Source organism: Neopsephotus bourkii, unplaced genomic scaffold (assembly GCF_033783945.1).
Source record: "Neopsephotus bourkii isolate Nb327-2 ecotype Australia unplaced genomic scaffold, CSIRO-AGI_Nbou_v1 NB_1287, whole genome shotgun sequence".
Taxonomy (NCBI): domain Eukaryota; kingdom Metazoa; phylum Chordata; class Aves; order Psittaciformes; family Psittacidae; genus Neopsephotus; species Neopsephotus bourkii.
Window position 1 is genome coordinate 4766020 of NW_026901771.1, and position 26332 is coordinate 4792351.

At 49.4% G+C, this 26332-nt stretch overlaps 1 protein-coding gene across 4 annotated transcripts; it reads right to left on the reverse strand.

Moving 5' to 3' along the window:
• LOC133218808 (galactosylgalactosylxylosylprotein 3-beta-glucuronosyltransferase 1-like) lies at positions 1-26121 on the reverse strand. 4 transcript variants are annotated; one of them, XM_061365610.1, is made up of 6 exons: positions 25790-26121; positions 6985-7129; positions 6087-6625; positions 4382-4678; positions 3799-3906; positions 1-713 (listed from the first exon to the last, which is right to left on the reverse strand). In XM_061365610.1, exons 2-5 carry the CDS (start codon positions 7094-7096, stop codon positions 3820-3822), a joined length of 1035 nt encoding a protein of 344 aa, XP_061221594.1. In that variant the 5' UTR covers positions 7097-7129; positions 25790-26121; the 3' UTR covers positions 1-713; positions 3799-3819. The 4 variants fall into 4 exon arrangements, with proteins under 4 accessions (XP_061221594.1, XP_061221593.1, XP_061221595.1 ...); XM_061365609.1 differs by having other exon boundaries at positions 6985-7133; positions 25790-26120; XM_061365611.1 differs by lacking the exon at positions 25790-26121 and adding an exon at positions 21866-21986 and having other exon boundaries at positions 6985-7133.
• Positions 26122-26332: the final 211 nt, after the last annotated feature.

The following is a 26332-nucleotide window of genomic DNA, read 5'->3' on the forward strand; positions in this document are numbered from 1 at the left end:
TTCATCCAGGGGGCTCTGGGCCTGGGGATGTGGGGCAGCATTTTCCAAACCAACCTTAAGTGAGGGCAGTTCAAGATCTCAGCTGTGGCATAGGCACCAGGTCCCTTTGGAGCTCCCAAACCCCTTCAGCACTGGTCCTTCTCCAGTACTGAAGGCTGATCTGTGTCGGTATCTATGTCCATCCTTTGGAGGGAGACCCTCTCTTGGGCTAGCTTTGTTTTAAAGCTGTTTTGAGAGTGTACCACCTTCAGGCCAGCAGGTCCACATTTGTGCTTATGGGCTAACTCTTGAACCACTGCAGCTCTGAGCTGCTGCACTGAAGCTTAGGCTTTACAATATCCCAGAGAGACCTTCAGAGGCACCTGCACCCATCCTGGATTTCAGCCTCTATGCTGGCACAGCCAAGAATGGAGATCACTTGTAATAAATCCTAATGAGTAGTTAAAAACACAGAGCCCACAGGGGAAGGGAAACACTCCTCTCCGAAGTGGGGAATGGGAGCCAGTGCATGACGTCAAGGGTGAAGAGCTTGTAGGATCGCAGGGCACCACATCAGCTCTGTCCCTGCTTGTTACCACCTTTCAGGCAGTGGGAGCTGATCGGCGTGGCGAGGTTTGGGGGTGTTTAGCATCCTCCAGCAGTGAAGCAGAGCTGGGCAGAACAGGCCACTGGGGTTGATGACAGACTTTGGGAGCGATCACTGCCCGCTGCCTCTGTCAAAACAAACACAAGGTGAGGCAAGAAGGAGCTAGAGGTGTCAATGCTACACCCAGGACAGCAGGGCAGGAGATGCTTTTCCAACACAGCTGTCTCCTAGCTCAGGCAGGCACTAGGCAGGCATCAGTAGCCAGGTTCCTCAATCACACCATGCTTTGGGCTAGGATATGGCTTAAAAGCTGCTTGTTACATCCGCATTACAGTCCTAGCTGGAAGATATTTATGGCTCAGAAACAGGTTTTGAAGGGTATTTTTTTCTCCCCATAAACTAATTATTTTAGCCTATCTTAAAAGAAAGAGCAGGAGGATGAGATGTGAGGATCCCTGTTCAGTCTGTCTGCGAGCTCTGAAATGCAGATGAACAACTTCCCCTGTTTCCAAATGTCACAAGGCAGCAGGAGTTCTGTGCTAACCTAAGGAAACTCTTCTCTTTTGGGCGCTTGTAAATAGATGTTAGCAATAGGAACAGGTAGTTCTTTTAACACCAGTCCTGAGTGACAGTTTTCAGGGCTTTAAAAAGAAAAGTATAAAGCAAAATTGTTTTCTGTCCTTCCTCTTAGAAGCCAAACACTGTGTTTTAAGGGGGTTTCATTACAGTTGGTAGGGACGGATTCTGGGAGAGCTTTTGGTTGCAATACAGAAGATCCCAAGGATTTTTCCCATCGTCCACATTCCCCTTCCTACTCTGCATGTCCCCATAGTGTTTCTCAGAGACCAGGCTTACAGCCATTTCCCACATCTCCACAGTGAAAGCCTTTGTCCAGCTCGGGCTCAGAGACCACCTTTTTGTCCTTCCTGCTCCTGTACTTTGAGCAAAGAGGTTAGGCAAGTAGCTGGGGCTCTCAACCCAATCCCAGCACATCTCAGACTTTCTAGGGAAGAAAGGAAAAACACTGGGTTTAAAACTTATGAGTTTGTCGTCTCTCATGAAAAGCAAAACCCTGATGTGTGTTATTGCTCCCCCTTTGCACCTCTGCTTTGGTGCATAGTTTTCTCTCCCAGCCTTAGCTGGACACCACTACAGGTGGTGGGAATGGGGGCAAGGAATACAGTGCAATCCAGCTGGGACAAAATACCTACTATTTATGTAGTGCCAGTTGAAGCCTGATCTTCACATGATGAGCAGGTCCCTTGGCGACAATCCACCAAGATATGTGCCAAGCAGCCATGCAAGTGGTCCAACTAGAGATCAAACAAAGCACCAAATCCCACACCAGGCACTGTCTGCCTGGCTCGCATCTGCAAGTGTTAAAGGGGAAAGAGGCCTCTGGAAGGTCTGGGCTTGACTGGTTTGATCTTATCCTCAGCAAGGACTGATTGCCAGGAGGGAGAGACAGAAATATTCTCCCTATTGTGTCTAAGAACGGAACATCCTCAGGGGAGCAATTTTACCTTCTTTTTCTTTCTCAGTGCTGGCTTATCTACATCCTGTCTGTCAAGGTTCTGAGGCTCAGCAGCCTTGATAGTAAGGACCTTTAAAGCACTGTAGCCATCAGCAGAGATCTCAATTTAAAACTTTAAAGGGGGGAATCTAATGATTTTCCATGGCTGGGCAGTCAAGTAAATTACCTTGCAGGTATCTCCTGAAGTGGATGCCACCTTCCCACTTGGCAGCGATGCAGAAGAGGCTGTGGTCAAATTCCCTGCTAATGCAAGTGGAAGGCTCCTTATAAATACACAGAGCTGACCCAGCTGACACTCTGGATTGACTGGATGGCTCTAGATAAAGGTGCAAGTCCTGCTGGTGAATGAGTGGCAGTGCCTTGATCTATCAGACTGGTTGCTTCCCACAACTAATGACGTATGGGAAACTATTCCCATGAGATTCCATAGCAGGTGAGTGGCATTTCTCATGGAGGATGGATGAGTTTGGCTGGGAGAGGATGAGGACAAAAGTGCTGATACATAAATGGCACGTTTATGAAAGCATCACATCCACACTTTGCATCTGTAGTGGAGCAGTATACCCCTCTTCTGACAAGGAGGCAAGGCAGGTCTAATCTGCTCATCCTTTACAAAGGCGTACCTCCAGACCAGTTAACTGGAATCTGACTCCTTATGAGTTGAGTTTGGGCAATCACAGCTTTAGCCTACGGCATGGTGGGGATGCAAAATGAGCCAGTTACTGCTAGTGGATTTCACAGAAGCACAGCTTAAAAGAGGGGCTTCTGCCCATGCATGGGTGCCTAGCATCACATATGGGCTGCTGGGTTATCTGAGATACTAATGGAAAGCTGGCAGATATGGTTCAGACTTAGTGCCCTACAGGTAGGCTGCCCCAGGGTTCCCATAGTGGCACCAGGTATCTCTGTTTAGCAACTGTCTGTCCCATCTACTGCTGGATGTGGGGGCCCTGGGATTGCTTTACACTCTTCGTATGGCTGTCACTCAGAGATGATGAGGTGATGTGGAGATACTGTATGCAGCTACTAGTAATGCACACAGCAGATCAGTGCAGTGGAATACTCATGACTGCCTGTATAAAAGCTGTCAGTTTTACTTCCACTGGTAGAGCTCAGCTGACATGTATCACAGTATCACAGTATGTTAGAGATTGGAAGGGACCTCAAAAGATCATCTAGTCCAATCCCCCTGCCGGAGCAGGATATTGGGGTCAGGGCTGGAAGCAGCCCTGAAGTATCTTCTAAAGTATGAATAAATCATTCAGCATCCTCTATCCTGCCACAGATACAAGTGATTCCAGAAAGAGCTGGGTACTCCCAAACTGGATACCTTTATTCTTTTGGGACTTTTGGGTTAGGAATCTGCCAAGGGCAGACATTGGGATCAGAGGGCAGAGGAGGTCACAGCTTCTCTGAAACCTGTTCTTTAGCAATCTCTGCTTCTAAGAACATAGCACTGATCTCTGATACATTCCTGTGGTTGCCTTAATCCCCCATCCTGCTGCTGAACCTGACTCAGTGAGTAAAGGTGAGAATCTACTTCTTGTGCAACGGGTGGCACGGTAAAGGAGTTACTGGGACATTCATATATATAGACTTGGAGGAAACAATAGCATAAATAAGGAAACAGGTACAGATTATTTACCTTGCCAAAAGCAGTAAAGACAAGAGTACTCACACCCTGGAGCTGGCTCTCTGCTTACACCTCTACTCTGGGGTCTGTAAATCCACGCTTGCCTTCATTAACCAGAGTGGGCCTCTCAGTTCTTGTGTGCCACACCAACACCTAGAGGGAATCGTGAAGAGTTCAGGGGCTCTGGATGCCAAAGGAATGCCAAAAGCAGTGCATCCATCGTGTGAGATCATCAGAAACCCAGGTCTCACAGCTGTTTGAAGCATCGTTCACAGGGGCTGAGCCTAGGAGAGACTTCACAGGCACATGAAACAGTGTCGAGGAGGAAGGATGCTTCTGGACCAAAACCAGACCAACCTTCTGCCAGTCCTTCTGGATTTTGGAGAAGGAATCTGGGCATGAATTGAACATCTAAGGCTCTTCATTAACACAGAGTGCACGGCACTAACTGTTCCGTAGTGCCCTCAGAGCCCTGCATCTGTGAATAATCAGGCAGGCCCTGTCTGTCTGCCTCAGCCCCACTCAGCACTGCAGCACAGTGGAAGGTGGAGGCACATGGCATGAGGCTGTAAAAGCAGCCAGGACCCAGCAAGGAGAATGTATCTTCAAGGTCTCATGTCCTACTCACCTTTGTGCAGTTGGCTGCCTTGGGCTCCAGCCCATCCATAGTCACTAGATCCTTCAGCAGGCTGGTTTCCTGATAGCCTCCTTTAACTCCCTCCAGCTTGAAACTGGCCTGAGGCTTCTCCAGGATCAGCTTGATGCTGATGGCAAACCCAGCCATGTCAATAGCAAAGGGCCTGTTTGGGTCAAAGACGGTTTTCCAGCCGACTACCTTCCCTGCTGGGCTCACTTTGGGGGATTCATATCGCAGCCCCCCAACGAAAGCCACAGGCCAGACTGACACCCTCCTTGTGTAGCGCATCTGTGGGCCAGAAGGAAACAGTGCTATGAGAATTCAACCCTGCTGCCTTTGTCCCAGCCCATAAGTGTGCCACCCTCTGTTGTCATTGGCACCTATCCTCCTCCATTGGCTTCCCACACAACCACACAGCTCTAGGCAGCACAAGCTCTTGTTCACCCGTGCTACAGCTTGAAGAGCTACAGCTTGCAAAGCCATAATGCTATTTTAGCACTTTCTTCTCTGCACACCAAACTCTCTGCTTCTCCATGCCCATATCAGCAGCCTTCCAGTGAAGGGGGCTACAAGGATGCTGGAGAGGGACTCTTCATCAGGGGCTGTAGTGATAGGACAAGGGGTGATGGGTTCAAACTGAAACAGGGGAAGTTCAGGTTAGACGTAAGGAAGTTCTTTACTGTGAGGGTGCTGAGGTGCTGGCACAGGGTGCCCAGAGAAGCTGTGGCTGCCCCATCCCTGGCAGTGTTCAAGGCCAGGTTGGACGGGGCTTGGAGCAACCTGGTCTAGTGGAAGGTGTCCCTGCTCATGGTAGTGTTGGAACTGGATGATCTTAAGCTCTTTTCCAACCCAAACCATTCTATTATTCTATCTTCAGTCCCTCTGAAGGAAAACCTTTGGTTTTCTGGTCTCATCTAAACTGTTACCAGTTTTTGGTAAAATGTTATAATTTTTGTGAATGCCAAGCACAGCTTCTAGCTCTGTATGATCAAGTCCACCCACTCCAACTTCACCCGCATGCAAGTAATCTCCCTCCCTGAGAGTTGCATCTCTGTACTCATCACAGATTCCCCCCATCCTTGTTCTTCCATCCATGGCTATTGCCTAAAAGAGTGAAGTTTTATTTAAACTATCAGAAAGGACCTAGAAAGAAGTAAGAAAGGATGAGCTTAACAGGAATCTCAGAGTACAGAAGGGTAGCCAAGGCAAAAAGATGGACTAGAAATAGAAAGCCTATTGACTTTTCTAATGTCCCCTGCTCATCACACCCCTGCAAGAAGGCACATTCATGCTTCGCCAGGAGTTTATCTTTGGGTTTAGTTAAATCAGGTCAGCTCTCCCTGGGGAGAGATATAACTACTGGGCTATATATCCTCTGGTCCCTGGCAAAAAGGGCTATACCATGTGTGTAGGCCTATACCATGGCAGATCTGCTCTTTGCTCTTTCAGCCCTTAAGAGCATGACTACTGAGTTTGCATATCTATAGCTTTGCATCTGTCCTATACCCAGCTCCCACTGAGTGCAGCGTGTGTGAGGAGGGCTCTAGGAAGCATGCAGGAGCCTTTGTCTCCCAGTTGATGCTATAAGTCCACATGGTAAGTCCTATCTTAAGACGTCTTTGCAAGCGCATCTGGCCTTAAGAGGCTTTGCAGCTGTATCCTGCTTTTCTATCCCATGTAATATTACGGCTCTTACCTCTTCAAAGAGCTCCAGGCTGTAGGTGTTGTCATCATCAGCGAAATACACTACCCCTTCTGGCGGTGCGGTGTTGCTGAAGCTGTCCCTCAGCCAGTGCAGTCCCAGGTTCCTCTGCAATGTCCCCCTTGGGGTGTGGGACGGGATCCAGGACAGACCCAGCTTCAGACTCTTGGGTGTCTCCACATTGAGGTGGGTGAAGTTGAGTCCTGCCTTCTCCAGCAGGTTGGATACCAGGTTGGTCCTGCGGGGCGAGTCCTCCACTACCACCCAGTGCAGGTTCTGCACGTGTAGGAAGGTGTTGGCCAGACGGGTCAGCTCAGCTTTCTGCACTGGACGGGTGTAGGTAGGGGTGATAACAAAGATGGTTGGCAGGGTGTCTGACCATGGGGGAGGCCTGGAGTACACATAGCTCTGGATGACTCTCGGTGTTGCCCCTGTGCTTTGCTGCTGCCGAATGCATGATGGGAGGCTGCCTTCTCTCAGTGCAGAGGTACCATTGAGGAGAGCTTTAGAGGTCACATTCTCATCTGTCTCTTCTGGGGAAAAAGGAAGGAAGGAAGAAGAAGAAAGATATTAGAGAACTAATCACTGCCTCCTCTCCAGGGAGTGCTGGGCACACATCTGTCTGGAGTCAGTGCTCAGCACACAGAATGGTTTGGGTTGAAAAGATCATCTAGTTCCAACCCGCTGCATCAGCATCCTCTCCCCATACCTTAAGGGTTATGTGTAACTCTTAAGAACAGTTTGAGTGCCTGCTATAGGCAAACCCCGAGGGGCCCTTCAGACAAGTTTGTGTTTGTTGAACCCATCCCATGAGTGAGCATCTCCTACCGAGGGTTCACACCAGGAATCATCACGGCCACCAGCACACTGGCAGTGGAACTCTTGCACTTACTTCTCAGCAGGCTGAGGTAGTGGGTGGTTGGGTACTGGTGCCACAAGGTTAGGAGAAGAGCCCATGGCAAGGCAATCAGGATCGTGGTCAGAAGGTTACGTCTCCTCAGCATGCTGCAGAGAGCTTCCAATGCCCAGGCATCTCTCTACCTTTCAGAGCAGAAAGAAAGAGTAAGGCCTCTGAAACATCAGTCACCGCAAACATGAGGACAGTGAGTCTAGAGGCCAGACTAATAGGCTGAGCTTGTCTTGCTTGGAGGGAGGCATGGTAAATGTTGGGCACCAATCCAGCAAAGCATTTGTCTAAGTTTACAAGGAGCCCCATTAAGGTTGTGGCCCAAATCGTTATCCAGCTGCCCTGGCCAATTCCTGTGCTATTCAATAGAAGCTTTTATCTATTTATGTTGCTACAAAGAACCTCCCGCTGCTCCATGATGAACCCACTGGCTCCTTGACTTTGGGTTGTTCATGTTGCTGATTCGGAAACCAGAGTTACTTGCCCCCTCTCTGGCACTGGTGTTAATACCTGAGCTCTGTGGTGACTGTTTAATTTGCTTCTTTTGTAGAATATTTTAAAAGAGAAGGCTGCGTGGAGACCTCATAGCAGCCTTCCAGTATCTGAAGGAGGCCTATAGGGATGCTGGGGAGGGACTCTTCATTAGGGACTGTAGTGATAGGACAAGGGGTAACGGGTTAAAACTTAAACAGGGGAAGTTTAGATTGGATATAAGGAGGAAATTCTTTCCTGTAAGGGTGGTGAGGCACTGGAATAGGTTACCCAAGGAGGTTGTGAATGCTCCATCCCTGGCAGTGTTCAAGGCCAGGTTGGACGAGGCCTTGGGTGATATGGTTTAGAGCGAGGTGTCCCTGCCCATGGCAGGGGGGTTGGAACTTGATGATCTTAAGGTCCTTTCCAACCCTAACTATTCTATGATTCTATGGAAACTCTGTGCAAGAGTTGTATTCCTGCATATGCAACTGGACAAAACAGAAGATGTCAGGCTCAAAAGAGAGCCATCATCTCTTTCACTCCAGCTGCTTTAATTCATCCTCCTTATGCACATGCAGTGAGGCAATCAGGGATGTACACTATCACCTACTGAGATTGTCACAAAATCCCTGCCTCTGTCGTTCCCCAGTGCTGAAAGTGTAATTGTTCCATATCCTGGTTTGCTGTGTTTGGCCATTGCAGCACTTAGTATAAATCACAGCCTTCAGAATACTTTCATTGCTTTGTTAGCACTTCTGTAATGTACATGATCATGAGAGCGGAGGAATCACAACACTTAACATTTGTTTTCAAAACTCCTATAAAGCAAGAGGAACTAAAAGGAAACAAAGATGGATAAAGGACAAAAGTATTAGGAATAATCACCAACAAGGGGTGGCTTATTTACAGATGGTCCAGGCTATAGCAGTAATTTTGGTTTTCACAAATGGGCTTGCCTAGTGCATGTGCTGCCTTTTGTATGGCTCTGGCACAGTCAGGAACATTTTCCTCCAACTTCTAGCTTCTGCGTTGGTCCCTCTCTGGATATGACAATATTACACCAGCAACGAAAGCAGTGCTCCAGAAAGAGGGATCCACATCTGCTGTCCACGGAAAGACTGAAGGGTACAGAGCAAAGTTACTCTTTAGCATCTTAGAACTTTATGCTGCCACTCCAAGCAGGATGCCTGGTGTTTGATAGCTGGATTTTATCCCACTCTCCCTCCCAGTAACATCTGTATTCTGTCTCCTCTGGGATTACCTTTCTGACGACAAGTACTTCTCCCAGAGGACTTCCTTGCTACCACAGCTATGCTCATTAGGAGCCTAAAGGGAGCATAAAACTTCCATTAGCCTCCTGCAGAGAGATTTCTGTTGGGAAACACACCCCCTGGGAACTGAAGAGCTGATGAACAGCCCCACCAGGCCCTCTTGCTCTCCTAGGCTAAAGGCAGTCTGAGGGAAGAGAGCCATGTGGCATCACACTGATGAAATGATGGAAAGAAGGCTCAAACTGGTTGGCTCTGAATTCCTAGGTGTATTGAAGGCCAGTCACCTAAAACCAAGGTCCTCAAAGGGACATAGGCACATTTTGTGCAAACGAAACTCCTTGCCCAGGATTTGAGCCCAGCAGCTCCTCATCGATCCAAAGAGGAAGGATTGCCTTGATTCAGCCTTAGACAAGTGAGAAGAAACGTGGTGATCGGTCCAAAAGGACTCTGCTTTGCAGAGACACACGGTATTCCTGAAAGATACCAGGGGATGCTGTTCAAAATTCATCCTCTGGGACCTTTGTAGTACTTGTTATTAAATTTTAACTTGACATTTAGTGTCCTGACAGAAACAAGGATTATGTGATCACAGGGCTCATCACTGCCCTACCAGCGATGACTGACAAACCCATTTCAGCCCAATCTTGCATGTCTCAGCATGTCTTCTGGCAGGCAAGTAGATACTCATAGGCTCTATTAAGAAAACTGCTGCACCATGAGCTTATTCCTTGTTAAACACCAGCAATACCACACTGGAGCAATTCCTCACTGTAACCTGTCTCCACTGCTCCTTAAACCAACCATTCATGGTGATAATCTCTATTGCTTCCTACCTCCTCAGGAAACACCATGCTGCCGTTCCTGCTATGGAAAACTGATGAAGAAGTAGGCCAAGGAACCTGTGTAGTCAGAGGCACACAGGAATGCTTTGGTGATGCTGCAGGAGCCTTGTGCAGCAAACATGCTGGCTCTGCATAACCTCATTGCTTTCTGATGGCTGGCTCCAGGGCAGGTACAAGAGCTTCCTTCAAGTGTTAGTGCTGAAGGCATAGGTCTTTGGTAAGCTACAGAGCTTTCCCTCCAGGAAACACCTTCCTTTACCAGCACAGAGCAAAGCTTCTCATCACTCAGGGCCATGAGAACAGATAAAGAAATCCAAGGAGAGCTCTGCACTGCTTTGTAAGAGCTGCAGAAGCTTAGGTCCACCCAGGCTCTGGCTTGGAGTCATCACAGCTCCTTGCTTCCTCTAGTATGCTTGCAATTACAAATATCCCTGCATTAAAGTCATTCCCTTTAATAAAAGGCCTTAATTACACAGGCACAGTTTCTATGCAGCAGGCCTGCAGAGGTTGTTTGTGGAAGGAAGGAGATGAGGAGGTGGCAGAGAGGTGGCAGCGCTGTTATCAGGAGAGCACAGAGGAGAGTGGATCAGTTAGAAGAGCTTTAACCAATTCTCTCTCTAGTTCTTTTTCCTCCTCCTCCTCCCAGCCAGCCCTGTTCATGCTTCTTGAACACTGCAAACAAGCAGAGATGCTGTCTGTGTGTGCAGCTCCTCTGGTGCTCTTCTGTATCTCCTCTCTATTGCTTTCCCAAAGCATGTGATGCTAAAGCAGTTAAACCCTGCGTAAAGCACCAGGCCACTTGTGAACCTCACAGAGGAGCTGACTTGAACACTGCTTTCAGAAAGTCTGTCTTGGGATACCTCATTTTCTCTTTTAAAGCATCACCTTCTCCCCGCCACTGCTGCCCTCTGCATCCATCATGCATGTGCTCTTCTCTGTTCCCTTACATCTTTCACCTCACCAGTCCTTGACAGCCTCCATTTTTCCTGTTTCCAGGACTAAAGGAATCATCTGCCTTACAAATAATTTTATCCTTTGTCTTCTCTCCTTCCCCACATGAAGACCCTTTGCATTTTCTTTATGTCCACCCTGCATGGAGTATTTCCCACAAAGTGCTCCATTAAAGCATTATCCCACCCTTCTGAAACCCTTGGCACATGGCAATGCCTTTGGGTAGCCTGCTGATGGCCCCAGTGGGGCTTGCAGAGGTTTACTGCACATATCTTTACCTACTTTTGATAATTAAAACCAAAGTCCCCTAAGTGGCTCAGATTAATTGCATGCTTGCTTGCAGGCATTACTGAGTGTATTCTTGGCACAACCAGCTACCTGCCTTCTGCCTTTAAACCTGTTCAGGGGAGATCCTATTAAATGAGATTCAAGATCAGGAGAAAACGCTGCGATTATCTAAACCCATCCACAGCGACCATCCCGTAATTCCTGGGTTTAAGCTGTAGAGGGCAGGGACTGTCGCTTAATGTGCTCGTACAGTCCTGATCCGGACAGGAGCTGCTGGATGTGACTGCAATACAAATATTGATTGTACTCTCTTGTTTTTCTCCTCCCTTGCTATTCCCTCTCTCCTACCTATTTCTCTTCCTCTTCCCTTTGTTTCCTAGTGTCTTCTGCAGCCCGTGTTTGTGTTACACACCCTTAATAACATCAGCTGGATGTTTGATGGATGCCTTCAATATGCTGCCCGTAGCCTTCTTGAGCTGTTTTCCAATTACACATCCCTCTTCTTAATTTCGTCCATCAATCTTCTCTTCTTCATTAAAAAATAAACAAACAGACACACACAGAGCACAAAGCTGAGTATGAGAGGGACAAAATGTTTCTCTTACTACTCTTGCTTCACTCTGCTTTGTGTGACTCCTCAATTCCTGGGACACAACACCATCCAGTCTCTATTTAAGCTCATGTGCTGATGCAGAGAGCATTAATCTGAAAGGATCTGGGAGAAGAGAATGAGAGAAGCACATGGGGGGAAGAACCCAGCCTGAATGCCCAAGACTGATGCTGAAGGGAAGCAAGATCTGGCTGAGGCTCAGAGCATCACATGTGACAGATCCCTTCATCTGCTGTTGACTAATTACCAACAGGGAACAGTTTGTTACCGGCAGGGCAGCTCGGATACTGGGAGAGGAATAAGCTGGAGGACAAACCCAGGCAGCCTCACTGTTCAGATACAGCTTTAAGATGTCACATATGTGACTTTCTCTGAGTCACAAAGCAGTTTGAAAGGACACATGGGGTGAATGACAGAGAAAGGTGAAAGTTAGGAAGAGGCACAGCTGAGTGGGGCTTACAAGGATGACATAGGAGTTCAGGTGCCTGTGATTTTCCTATGTTGCAACGTTTGGTTCAGGGCATCAGCCTGCCTGAGCCAGACTTAGGAGACCCTGAATGCTGGAGCAACGCAGCCCTCTACGTCTATAGTCTGAGACACAGACTCTAAAGATCATTATTTTCCCATAGGAACCAATTTCACAGTTCAACCTGTCCCCTGGGAACATCCCTGTATCCAGTGTCGAGATTTTCTAGGCAAGCACCCCCCAAGAAAAAATAGTCTCAGTGAATGGAGCCAAAGGATTCAAGGAACACCCCCTGATCTTGGTTTGTACCATGTTTGTACGCCTATTCTGTGCATACACTGCGAGGAGAGAGGGATGTGAGGGGCAGAGCCGGAGCAGAGCAGTTGGAAGGTGCAGATGAGACTTAATTTCACGCACCGAAACCATCAGCAGCGTTTGTGGTTTGTTCTGCCTGCATTTTGCTGCCTCTCTTCAGCAGCCCCTGGACACCTTGAGGAAGCCCATGCAGATTTCATGAGTTCCCCTAACTCCCGGTGCGGGAGATGCGATGCTGAAGGCAGAGCAGGGAGCTTTCAATTATTGATGAGAGCGACCTCTCTTTAAACAAGCAATGCATAATTCATGGCAGCACCGGTATTTGCGGTGATCAGCAACGGCGCTGTCTCTGCTTTGCTGAAATCCACAGGAAGCTGCTGTCCCCTCTCCCCTCATTCCCTTGGGCCCATCAGAGCCTTCAGATGAAACTTCAACACTGGTGAAAATTGAGACACAGCAAAGATGCTGCAGTGCTTCCCCTCCCCGGGCAGGCTCCTGCCTGCTTGAGATGTGCACAGTGAAGTGGGAGGATGGAGTCGAGCAACCAGAGAGGTGGGTGGATGGGTTATTGCTCTGGGATAAGCAGGAGTAATTACTGTGCAAACACAGCCACAACAGGACAGTTTTCAGCAGTGGGACTCCCTCTGACACCGGGATAGGTCTGCAGGAATGGCATCCATGCAGGACAGAATGGAGTTCACATCCAGCTCATCAGGGTGAGAAACAGAAGGGTAAAAGGGAGATTTCTGCTTAGTAAGAAGCAATTTCTCCCCTAAACTCTGCTGGAAACGGGTGGCTGAAAAGAAAAGTTAAAAAAAGAAAAGAAGGAGGAATATTTTTTTCTAGGAAGGGAAATTTTAATGATGGAATTAAGGAAGGGAAAGGCTCTTTCCTGAAGCCACAACTGGGAATCTTGACCTCTCAGTAGCACAAGCAATGCAGGCCACTGTGGTCCTGGTGCTCTTCTGCTGCGGGTTTTAGTCATCCCTCTGCCTCAGACCTCATGAATGGCTCTGGGCAAGCAGCACTTGCTGTCTGTGTGAGGGGAGCACTTCCCTATGGCTGGTGGGGACACAGGGCAAGGCAAAAGCTCCCCGAGCCCCCTGGAGAGACAAACAGCAGAGAACCGCAAATAATCACACAATACGGGGAAGGACGGGCAGGTCCTTCCCCAGGGCAGGAAGAGCAGAGCTACCAGCAGCTGTGGGGTTTCAAGGCTCAGTCCCATCCACGCTCTGTCATTCAGTGCATGGGCTCCTGTAGGGATGACTTCCCTGGGAAGTGAGTCACTCCCAGTGGAACAGCCGCCCTTCCCAAGCCCCCACGCTTCTTCCTCAGATGGAAAGAAAGGCTTCATCCTCTCCCTGCCAGCTCTGATCCCTTTGCCATATGGAAGTGCAGTTACTTCAGCCCAGAAACCAGGCACATCCTTGGGGAACAGCACTGTGCACTCCCCCCATCCCTCCATTGCCACATCAACCACCTTCCTCCGTGCTTGGTCCATAAACAGCTCACAACAGCACTTTTCCCAACAGCATCCTTATCCCAGACTTGTGTCTGAGCAGCACAGGGTGGGGGAGGGTGATGCTTTATACAGGGCTTTGTTCCCAAGTTAAAAAAAAGGGTAAAAAACCCCATCAGAAAAACCCTAAAAAGAAAGGTTGATGAAGCTCATTAAATCTATTGTCTGGGTCCTGTGGGAGCCAATGCTTCTGAGACAACACGTGGCTCAGCCTGCCATCCCCAGGTAGATCAAGGGTATCCAGGCACTATCTGGGCTATCAGCAGGAATGGAGATAACCCAGTTTGGATATAGACTAGACCTTGAACTTGGCTGCAAAGCCCAGCTATAGGCAGGGAGCCTTCCAGAGCCTGCAAAAGGAGGTCTAAACCAGGCTATTTTTAACCATCCCACAACGTCCTTCACGATCAACTCGTGTGACCTGTCACCACCTCCCTGTCCCCCTGGGCTTTGGCGAGGGTGGGCTGTGAGTCAGAGGGACGCAGCCCTCTGCACCATCCCGCTTTCCCTGTGCTGCAGTGCCGCAATCCAGGGGTGCCAGAAATACCCAGAGAAAGATTGGCAGCCGGGGCCCGAGCAGAAACAGGAGGTACCAGATGTCTCCTGAGAAAGCCAGCTCTCTCCTGAGAGCCCTCTCTGCTTGGAGTTATTCTCTCTCGAGAGGGAAGGCAGAAGCTTATTCAAACGTTGGCTTCCCTCCCCTGCTGCCGAGCTCTGGCACAACCGAGGTCCTTTTTAGATGCTGATGACTGTTATAGAATAATCATTCCAAACGTACCCGTGTGAATCAGCCCAGTATCTGCATTAGCAAAAAAAACCCAAACCAACAGAGATTTCCTTTTTTTTTTTTTTCCCAAGGAGGCAAAATAATTCTGAGGAAACAAATCCAACACTGGATTGTTCCAAAGTATCCGTACATTTCATCCAGAGCTTTCCCTACTGAGTTAACAGCTGATGCTGTTCAGCAGGAGTGGGAGCTGTCGTTTTGCAGGTTTCTTACAAAAGCAGAAAGGAAAAACCTATAGTGTTTGCTTCCAGAACATTTCCAAAGAGGGAGAGGAATTACTTTCTTCAGAGAAAAAGGCATTATTTGATGGATAATTACATTTCACAGGTGCTAGTTTGGGGTGCGGAGGGGGGGAAATCACATTTATCACAAGCTCCTTGTAAAGATACGGGGCCCAAAGGCCAATGCTGTTTCTCTGGTAGTAGCCAGGATGCAAAGATGGGCTTTGATCTTAGCTCTGTGTCAATATGACATCAAATGCAGACCTCCAGAGGAACATCCGATCACTAATGCACACTGTTGATTGATTTAGACAGCTTGTTTTCCTCCTGCTTTCAAAGGCAATGTGGAAATGCTCTTCCCTGCTGGACTCCCCAGTTACTCCTAGGGAGGGCAAAAGAAACCGAAGGAGAAGCTGCTGTGGCTAAAAATCACACTGCAAATGAACAGAACAGCAATTACACCATTTAAAACAAAGACATAGCTCAAGATGCCTCCCATCTTCCCAAAACCTGTGGAAATAGTGGCATTTTAATGGTGACACGTGTGTTGGCACCCTGAAGAGTCAGACTCCAGACCCCTTATTGCACAGAAACGGTTGTGGGCAGAGGATGTGTATGGGCAACAATCCCGTACACATGGAACGATCACAATTAACACACATACAACAATCCCAATCACATGGGATTGAATTAGGTGATCAATAAAAGCATCATGCAAAGAGCAGGCTTGGGCAAGGTGTTTTATGGGTGGCTGCTCCATAGATTATCACAGTGGCCCGCACTGATGGGTTGCCACCACATCATGCAGGTGTTGGTTAAGTGAGGAGGAGAAACACCACTTTGGTCTCCTTGATGGACATTTGTGCTGTTGCTGCTGCATTTGAGCTGTGTGAAATACACTCGCTGAGGTGATCCAAAATGCTTATTCTGAGTTCTTCCTCCAAATAAACCATCAGCACTCATTAGGTTTGCCACTTGCAGCGTGGCATCCAGGTGTCAAGCAGGCACTTTTAAACACACACATGGAATGGAGAAATAAAGTGGCACCTGGAGAACTGTCTTGTGCAATAGATAGAGAGGCCTCTGCTTGACTTGTACCTTCATTGCCACAGCTCCCTGTAGAGCTTGGGCTCCATTAATGAAACACCAGAATTAAAAGTAAAGAGGCAGAAGATGACAGTGTTTATTCTCCTGCCCTCTGCACGTGAAATGCAGGAAGGAGATGGCCAGTGTCCTGCTGTTCTTCCCTATTTTAGCAGGGAACCTGTTGATTCCAAACCACAGGCAGGCCACATCCGAATTAGATGCCATCTGAGATCAAGAGACCCAAATGCAATTTCCACCTTCTGGCAATACCAGGGGAGCAGTCAGTGCCACGGTTGAAATACCTAACTTAGGCACTCACAGCAGCTGCCAGAACATAACCTACATCATGATGGAAATAAGCTGCTCTTTGGGAAATGTGGATGCATTTGGGTAAACAGATGGAACTGAGGAGCAGCAAAAGCCAAGTACCCCTTTCTGACAACAATCCAGTCCCACCTTAAGGAAAAGGTGTAGGCTTTGGTTTCTGTTTTTCCATGCCTTGCACTGTTAAAAGGGAAGAGGCTTATGTGTTGGGAAGGCAAGGTAGGCTGTGAGGGAATCGAGGGCAAACGAGTTCACACTATGAGAAAGAAACTGCTCTCTTAGAGTGCATAGGGCTTGCTTGCACAGGGATTGCTCTCTGCTGTGCTCCTTAACTGCACACAAGAGTAACCTGGGCTGAAAGTGGTCTTTGCACGTGGTCTCTATAAGCCTTCTCTTGGGAGGAAGGTCAGCCTAGGCTGTATTGTACTCGTGTTGTGCTTCAGGCTTCTCAAGACCTGGATGCAATAAGGGGTTGATGCTACCGTCCAAGCTAGTGAGTTGCTCTGTCTGTCCCTTGAGCTTTGAGTGTGCTCTTTGCAGAAATACCAGCAGGAGAACCCTGGGAGATGCCTCTCCCCAGCTCTTACATCTCTTCATCATGGGAGCACTGTCCTTCCTATCCTTCCACATACACGGGCTGCCAGTTGGCCTTGGACAGAATAATCGAGGAACAGATGCTTCTCCTAGTGCTGGGGGGAGGGAATCACCCTCTGGTTACCAAAAAGCTTTCTGAACATCATGGTCAGTGCATAGTGTCCCCACAGTGCTGGTGAAAGTGGCAGAAACCGGATCTCTAGAAACTCAGGAATGCTTTAAAACAGGGGGATGTTTTGTCCTTGCTGCCCACAGAGCTCACTTCTGGTTGCTTTTCAGAGTCTTTGTCCTTAACCAGACCCTGTGCATTGTATGACTGGGCAACAGCTTTTTCTCTCTTGCTGCAGTGAAGTCTTTCTTAGACTTATTAACCCTCTCCAGCAGATGGATGCTGGTTTTTACACAAATTGGGCTGAACTTAGGGTTATGTTACTAAGGTTGCTCCCATACTTCCTCCCCAAACCTCTGCAAGTGTGCATTATCATTATCATCACAGAATGGTCTGGGCTGGAAGAGACCTTAAAGCTCATCCAGGTCCAACCCCCTGCCACGGGCAGGGACACCTTCCACTAGAGCAGGTTGCTCCAAGCCCCATCCAGCCTGGTCTTTAACACTGCTAGGAATGGGGCAGACACAGCTTCCCACATGCAAACCACTTCCACCCCTTACCAGCTCTGCAAAAACATACCCCCGAAAGGTCAGCAACAGTTCCTAAGCAGGGGAAACATCCCAAAACCTCTTGGGCAGGAAGAAGGAAGAAACTGGCTTCCTGGTTCTGCTTCTGTAACTGATTTCTAGGCCATTTGTGCTTGTCCTGTTGCTGAGGCCAGGACCCACTTTGGGGTTAGGAAATACCTAGTATTAGGTAAGTATGATGCAGAAGGGAATACAAAAGAGCAGAAATCATGTCTGGTGACTATTTGACTGCTTTGCACCAGTGTTTAGCAGCTACATGACTTGGTTGGACATCCCGGGAGCTACAACCCAAGCGTGGCTTGGCTTGATTGACTATGGGCAAAACTTGCTGATGGCAGCTTATCTACTGCAGAACGGTTTTCTGCAGCACCTCCACAAGGTGGGATGAAATGTGCAGGGTTTGTCTAGCAAGCTAATGTGAGCAGGGGCACAAGTGTTCATGATATACAAACAGTACTAGATATGTTCTCAAGAGGGTGATAAAAGGGAGAGTCATGCAGGAAGCCTCTTGGAAGTGGCAAGAGCAGTTTTTAATTATCCATTCCCAAAGAATCCTTTGGGATAAACCATATTCACTCATCTTCTTAGCATCGAGGTCAACAGTGATGACTGGATCTTAGCAAAGTGCTCAGCAGTGTCCTGTGCATGCTCTTGTAATGGAGCTGCTGATGCATGTTGAGTAATAAGAGACAAGCGATAAGTAACACAATAAAACTGTGTTTTCCTTCATGCTCCAAGAACCCTGTTCTAACATGGAAGTTAGAAATATCACTTCTGCTGCAAGAAAAGCTTCTCGTAGCATTTGATATCATGGTGCTGAGCATGCAGGAGGGTTGGAACTAGATGATCTTAAGGTCCTTTCCAACCCTAACTATTCTATGATTCTAGCTTGGAGGAAAACAGGAAACAGCACGAGATTTGCTAACCAGAACAGGAAACACACTGGGATTACTGGAGGAGCTATGTAGAAGCCTATGGGCTGCTACAGAGCAACAGGTAGTGGTATCCCACAGTGGAGGGGAGATGTGTGAGTGAAGGCAGAGCAAAGGGCTGGATCCTTTCTAAAGACCTGCCAGGGGACACCTCATCTACCTGGAGTCAGTGGTTAATGCCCCTTCCTGTTACTCCACAGTGCTGGCAAGCTGGCATGCATGTCTGAAGGAGGAAACCAACTTGCCATGGACCTTGGAGCAGTAGGCTTTGACAGCTTGCCTCTGACTGCCCAGCGATACAGCTCTCATGTTTGACTTCAGCAGATGCTGCTGTGGGCTCTGTAGAGGTACGCAGGGATAAGCAGGATTTAGTTTCTGTTTGCTTGCTAATTTGAGCCCCTGCTGTGAGATTTGGATGGTTCTGAGGTTTCTGTATTAGCTTTAATGATTAAAAAATTATTTCAATGCTTAGTGAAGAAGTTGCACGATCTATCATTGAAGCCACTTAGCAACAGGACTCATTAAGATATGTGTTAGTACAGAAAGATACCCTTGCTCCAGCATCCTCTCGGAATGACTATCCACTCATCTAAACAAGATAAAGGCCTTTGCTGGCCTCCTCCGAGGCCAGAGGATAAAGCACTCAAGTGTGAAACAAGATTTCTTAGTTCTTTTTCTGGCTTCAACTACACATAAGTGTGTGGATCTGGGCAAATCATTTCACCTGCTTCAGTGCCTCAGTTCCCCCACAGGTAAGATAAGCACAACAATATAGAAGCGCTCTGGGGAAATGACTTTCAAGTGCCTAAAGCTCATTAGAGAAAAAACAACCCTTGCAGTGAACAAAAATTGCCTCAGCCCCTTGACAGTAGCTTATACTAACCACGCGCTTCGCATCGTGCCTTTCTGAAGCCTGACATATGCCCAGCTAATTACAGGGGAGAAAAACCATGTTCTCCTAGCCCCTTACTGCCCGATGGTAGCCAAGAAGAGATGTTAAAAACTTGTTATCTTGGCTCAAAAAGAATCCATTTTAGGCAAAGCATTTCTGGTTACCCTTCAAGGAGAGAGAACCCACCAGTTCTGGGGCAGGAGCTAGTTTTGCTCACAGGAACACTGCTAAATACTGTGTCAGATAGGAGAACAATAATACTTTGTATGGTTTATTCCCAGAGTTACTCATTCAGTCTCACAGGCAGCACCATTCTCCATATGAGGAGAAACTGAAGCGGGTATAAAAGGAGATGTTTCAGTCCACAGTATATGAGCCGAGGCGTTCCTGGCTTTGGGTCTTGTGTGCAGGACATTGAACTTCATACCTGAATGCACCTTAATGTGAAGTGGGGGTAAGGGAAGTGTGAGGGAAGAAAAAATGGGTGTAGGTGAGATAGTAAGGTGTGACTGGAAGTGGTTCCTGAAGGAAGGAGAAGAGAAAAGGAGAAGAGATGAGGTTAATGGGAATGAGAGAGTGGGAGAAAGGAGGAGGAGGAACGAACAAGGGTGAGTGAGCAGGAGGCCAAGTGAGACAGCACTTGGGAGGCACCGTCAAAGCATCCGAGCTCACTCTGAAGAGATTGCCTATTTCATTCCTGCCTTTTTTTTTTGGTGTGTGATCTTGCCTTAAAATTGCAGGAATGTGGCAGCACAGCACTGGCGCTCTGATTTATTAATTCCATCCCGTCCCACCAGCCCATGTAACAAAAGCATCTGTGTTTGCTCAAGAGGAGTACATGAAGGGCCTCATTCACATCAGAGGTGGAGGGAGAAGCTGGCAGATACAGGGAAGTCATCTGGGCCTCCTTCCTTTTCCACCTTTGTGTGGATCTGGGCTTGGGGGAAGGGATGCAGCAGGGAAGGATGCAGGGGATGGGGTATCGGGAGGGAGAAAGCTAAGATCACCACGGTGTTCTGTGCGGGAGAAAGAGAAGGGGAGGACCTGAGGAAGGCACTAAGCTGGACCAGCTCCAGTGAGGAAGGTCTCCTGGTGCTGCAGATGGGACAAGATCCCTTCCTGCCACCCAGGCTCACCCAGCACTGCTCTCCGAGGTGGCGCTTGGCAATGAATGGCAGTGGGGCAAAACTGCTGTGGTCACAGCAGTTATGGACATAACCATAGTAATAAATGAAATCTGCCAGTCATAGGAGAAATATCCCCTTACAGCTGCTTTCTAGCATGGTTTCAGGATGGGGAAGGCCCAGGATGAGATGAATATTAACTATCCTGCTTTAACAACTGGGGCATGAAGGGGGAGAGGAGCCAGCAACCTCTCCCCCTGCCAGGCAAGGATCAGCTGTGCTGTTTCTAGCACTGGGTACTGGGGGATCTCTGCCAGACACACTCGATAAAACCACACCTTTACCCCTGCCCTTGCACAGCATCCGTCAGAGGCAGGCTGCCCTGCAGCACCTCAGGGGAAGCAGGGTCTGCAAGCTACCGCTGCCTGCCTGGTCCTTGGCTTTCCCTCCGAGCTCTCCCACACAAGGGCTGCCAAGGAGCGATCCTGCTTTGCTAGCAGAATGCGGTTCCCGTGTGCCCTGTACTCCCACACACAAACCCACCGTGAACTTACAGAACAAGACAACATTGCTGCTCTCAAATCTTTTATCCAGAGCTGAGATTGCCTGAGTGCTTACCCTGTTCAGCTCCAAGTAATCCCAGCACTTCGCTTAGCTGGAGGCTGGCTGTGTTGGGAATAAATACCCTTGCTGTCATTGCCAAGGGGTAACAGCCAAAGAACAGGACAATACCATTTTCCTTCGTAATGCAGCATTATTCATCAAGCAGCACCACACAAAGTTGCCAGGATGCTGGCAGTCTATTAAAATCAACAGCGCAGGCAGGCGAAGCAGCAGCGTAAGCACCACTGGACCAGCTCAAATCTCATCAGAACTTAACCTGAACCTGCTCCAGCTGACAAAACCCAAACCTGTGGGAGCTAAGTGTCAGCACACAGGCTGGCAAACACCTCTTTTTCGCTCCTGCGTGGAAATGAAACTACACCCCAGTGATCTCTTGAACACATCTGTCTCCTTTTGTCCTCTGTCTCTTACATCGATCAATGTTGTGGGTTTCAGAAGGTACAAGGAATCCTATGCCACACAATTGTGAAAGGCTGAAGCTCAATGATTTAGATCTATTTCAAATGGACTGTTCTGTCCAGTGATGAATGATCTATTATCAATCAAAATGTCTCCTCTTTTCCCAAACCCGACACTCAGCACCAGCAGCACCTTGTAGCAGCGAGTTCCGTATGTCACTATGCGCAGCATGGGAAATGACTTAATTTTACCATCAAATTGCTACCTTTCACTTTTTCCTGAATGCAATCCAGTTCCTCTCCTAAGAAAAGCCATGAAGAGAAGCATTCATTCCCTTTCTACATCGCTGATGGCTTTGTTTTCCACAGCGTCCCTCCTCTGTCTCCCTGAGCTAACTAACCCCTTCTTAACTAATCTCTCTATGTCTATCAGGCATTAGTGGGATTACCTTCTTGGAGAAGGCAAACAGAACGTGAGGAGCCCCTTGGGCTGGAGCTGCAGATCCCAGCTCTGTGTCAGAGCTCTGGGAAGCCTCGTCTCCTGAGGAAACCTTGCTCACATTTGACAAACGTGAGGAATCAGCAGAGTGCAATGTTTTCATCCTGGGGAGAAGGAGCTCAGACAGCTCCCTGCGCTGCGTGGCGGCGGAAGCTGATTGAACACTTGGGAGCGTTGGCAAAGTAGATAAATTTGAGCTCTTAAGGAAAGACCTTTGGGAGTACTGATGCCACATGAGAGCGAAGACTTCAAGCTCTTAATTATGAGCCTGCATGCCTTAAAACAGCATGAAAGGGTAAAGGATCAAGTTTTTGTGGGTTGGGGTGCAGTTTGGAGACATGGAGGAATTGTCGGCATCTAACCAGTGTCCCTTCTGAAGAGAGGCTTTAGGCAGTCATAGAACCATGGAATGGTTTGGGTTGGAAAGCACCTTAAGATCATCCAGTTCCAGCCCCCTGCTATGGGCAGGGATGCCTCACACTAGACCATGTCACCCAAGGCTCTGTCCAACCTGGCCTTGAACACAGCCAAGTCTATGCCCAAGACAAGGGTGCTGATAACCACGGATCTGATCCTCATGCTGCATGTATTAGTCTCTTATGGTATGGGTAGGATTTAAACCACAGTCCTGTTAGGCTGAGCTGCATCCCAGCAAGTGTGCCTCAGAGATGCAGGGGCCTTGCCTGGGAGACAGACGATATGGGGCTGTCTCAGCTCTGACGCGATGAGCTGCAGTGTCTCCCTTGTAAAGTGGGGGTAGTCATCCTGACAAACAGCTCTGTATGTGGGCAGGGAGCGCTCTTAATCACATATGCAGAGTACTTTGAGATTCTGGGATGGGAAGCAGCACATAATACTTATCATTAGACCAAAAGGCCACAAGCAAGAAGGGCAGAGCAATGCTAGACTTCTCCAGAGCCCTGCAGGTGTGTGGGACACAACTTCCAGTCTGGTGTATTACCACCTTGTTTAGGCTTCTGCTTGTATTAGGAACAATTAAGTACAAGGAGGAAGAGGACAGATATCATCTTTCCTGTGTACATCCTGCAGAATAAATGCAGAGCTTTCCCAAAGCAGTTCTGCATGCTCAGTAAAGGGCATCTTTGGAGCCTATCAAATATCCCATCCCTTGCAGGCATACACAGGAAGGCTTGCGGCATGCGTCAAGAGATCTCTTTATTGTTCCCAAATATCAGGAATAGGAAAGACAACTGAGAATGCTGAAAAGAAGGAAGAAGCTCTGGGAGGCAGATGGGGTTGTGGAGTGGCTCCTCATAGATGAAGGTGACTGTGCCTGCACAGCACCACAAGTGAGATGGGTGGCAGGGGCTAGAGCTATGAAGGCACTGAGAAACAGGGGGTGTGCGCAGAGCAGTGCCACTGGTAGGTGATTACTACAAAGAGGGGAGGAAAGCCATGCAGGGGTATGGCTGGAGCGGATCCACTCCAGGCTCCTGCCTGCTAGGAACGACTTTGGTCTCAGCACTAAGGACATCTCCTGGCCTGCTGCTGAAGCAGAGGCAAGTTCCCTGCCAGAAAGCACCTCTACTGATGCTTCACAGGCAAGAAGAAAGGATGCTGGATACACAGGAGATGCAGCCTTGAGCTGTCCAGTACCACTTCGGATGCTCTGCAGGGAAGATGCCATTAGAGGACACAAGCACTAGGCGCAAAGGCATTCCCAAACCATGGAAAGAACATGAATTTAAGGGTTTTACATTGTGGAAGTATATTCTCTCCTGCACACATTTTAGCTGCTGCATAGCTCTGTACAGCTCCCTAGGCAACAGACTTCCCAAATGACACCATAACAAAGCCCAAAGGTGTGGGAGCCTCACTCATTAAACACCCTTGCCATGGGAGCAAGTGTCCCCATCCCAACTGCTTTATTTCCTACCCCACAGCTGCCAAGTGTCTTGCAGATCAGGCTGAGGCCCTTCTCTGTAAACGTGGCTGCATCTCAGCTGGGCTCTGTGTCAGCTGGTTGAATTGCTTTGGGATTGCAATGTTGCCTAAATGATTTATCAATTATTGTTATGGTTATTGTTATTATTATTATTATTATTACTACACAGAAGATGTCAAAGAAGCCAAGAGCTTTAATTTTATTTCAATCGATTCCTGAAATACCCGATACTATGTGTTAGCTGCTCAGCACATCTACCTCTGTACATTAATTGCCCTGCAGAGCCTTAATTCAGTGCAGACTGAAGTGCCCTGAAAGTGATACTGGTTGCTCCCAGGAGGGAAGGAGGAAGGAATCACAGCCACGGGGCTCCTGGTCTCATGCTGGGCCAGCACAGCATGTGCTCGGCCACTGGTGCTCACGTACAGCCTGCGTCCCAAGCATGCCTGTTGACAGAAAGCTTCCAGGAAACCATGGAGCAGGCACCGACCGAAAACCACCCTGGTCCTCGCATCCTGCTTCAAGGCACGGAGAGAAGGGGATTGGCAGCATGCACTGCTGCAAGCAGATGTGACACAGGCTGTCACACACAGCTCTGCCAGTGGCCCCCTCCTGCCCTGTAGCTCTTTGTATTACCTGAGGCTGATGTACCCATAATCTCCTTCCAAAGTATCTCATTTTGGAGTAATGATGGCCTCTGCAATGTGAGGATCCCGTCCTGCTGTCTGCATGCACCCATCTCCCAACTCGCTATAGGGCCCCTGTTCCTAGCCCTCCCTGAGGCTGTTTGGCAGTCCAGAGATGCAAGGCATGCAACTCACCATTCATTTTTAGTCCTCATTTCACACCAGACACGGTTTAAACCTGAGCAGAGGTGGGTGACCAGACCGGTGTGCAAAGCCGCTGTACCTTGCTCTACTCACTGCATATGTGCTTTGCAGAAGGAAGCCTCTGAGGTCCAGGAAAGGAGCTGAAAGCACCTTTATCACCTGCATTCACAGTTCAGTATCCACTCGCTCTCTGAGCTATGCAGACTTCAAGCTGCTGGATGGGTATTTATTGCTTGTCATTATTGCCCTGCTACAATGATGCTTGGTGCTGCTCTGCAGATCCAAACACCCCTGCTCCCAAGCACGCACAGAAACTGCCCATTGCCGGGTTTCCCTAAAGGGTTACAGAGGAACCAGCTGCTTCTCTCCGCATTTGCAAGCACCTGCAGGGTTTCTCTCTCAAGCACTGGTTGCTGATCCTCCCTTCCCTCCCCTGGCCCCAAGCTGGATGGGCAAACGGCAGAGGTAGGAGGGTGAGCAGAAACTACTTTCCAACTCACCTAGGTACAGACACCCCAAACTCAGCTCCAGAAAACCAGCAAGTGCATCCCTCTGCAGACACCCGTGTGCCGGGTGGGGGTGAAAGGAGTCCAGACCCTCCTGCTCTTGCTCTCTTCCACTCTCACTCCATTTCCCCAGAGCTCCTCACCGGGATGCTCGCTCGGGGTCGGTTCCCGATTTATGCCTGCACACAAACCCCAGCACCGCTCTGGACTTCGGCTTCCCCGGTATTTGTCACTGAAAAGGCACAATAAAGCCTCTCGGGGGGGGGAGCGTTTGGACAACCCGGCCGGAGATCCCGGCGGGTGCTGCAGCCACGGGTGGACAGGCACCAGGACTGGGGCATCTCCCCACAGCTGGAACATTCCAGTCTGGGAGCGGGATGTTGCTCTTCTAGAAGGTGCCCAGGCCGTGTATGTGTGTATGTGTGTGCAAGGATAGGGGCTCCCCGTGAAGCACGGACCCGGTTAGGGCGCCGAGCACGGATGAAGTTTGGGGACCCGGCTGCCGGTCGCGGGGCTGGGCATCGCTCCCGTCGCCAAGCACCGGGGGTTCGCAAGGTCAACCCCGCATCCCCAGCGCTCCTCCCGACACCCCCAAACCCCAGTGCCCCACGGCGGGGGAGGGTCCCGCTTACCTGGCGAGACGCGCCGGTCACGGCGGAGATGCGGGAGCGCCGGGCGAGGGGCGGCACCGGGCCGGGGGCTGCCAGGGGAGCATCGCCCGCCGCCGGGCGGAGGTGGGTCCTCCCTGCCGCCGGGGGACGGGGACTCCCGGGACGGGGACCGGCCCGTCGGCGCGGATGGCGGCGACCGCCTTCAGACGGCGCCGGAGATGCGGCTACGCGCGGCGCGGAGCCGATTTAAGGCCACCCCGTGCCGGGGGTGGGAGAGCGCCAAAGGCCGCCCGCAGCAGGCTCCTGCGCGCCGCGCATCCCGCGGGGCCACCTTAAATGGGGAAAGGGCAAGAGCGGAGCCGGTGAGGAGGGGAAGGAGCGGCGAGAAGGAGATCCGAAGCGAGTGGTGGAGGGGGGGAAGGTGAGCTGGGATGGGAGTGGAGCTCTGTCCCTCCAAGGGGCAGGTTTTCCCTTCCCTGTGCTCTGCCCGCTGAAGGCGGTGGGGTGGGACTTTTGTTGCCTGTCCCCTGAGGCTCGTTTTGCTGCTAACCGAGTGCTGGAGTG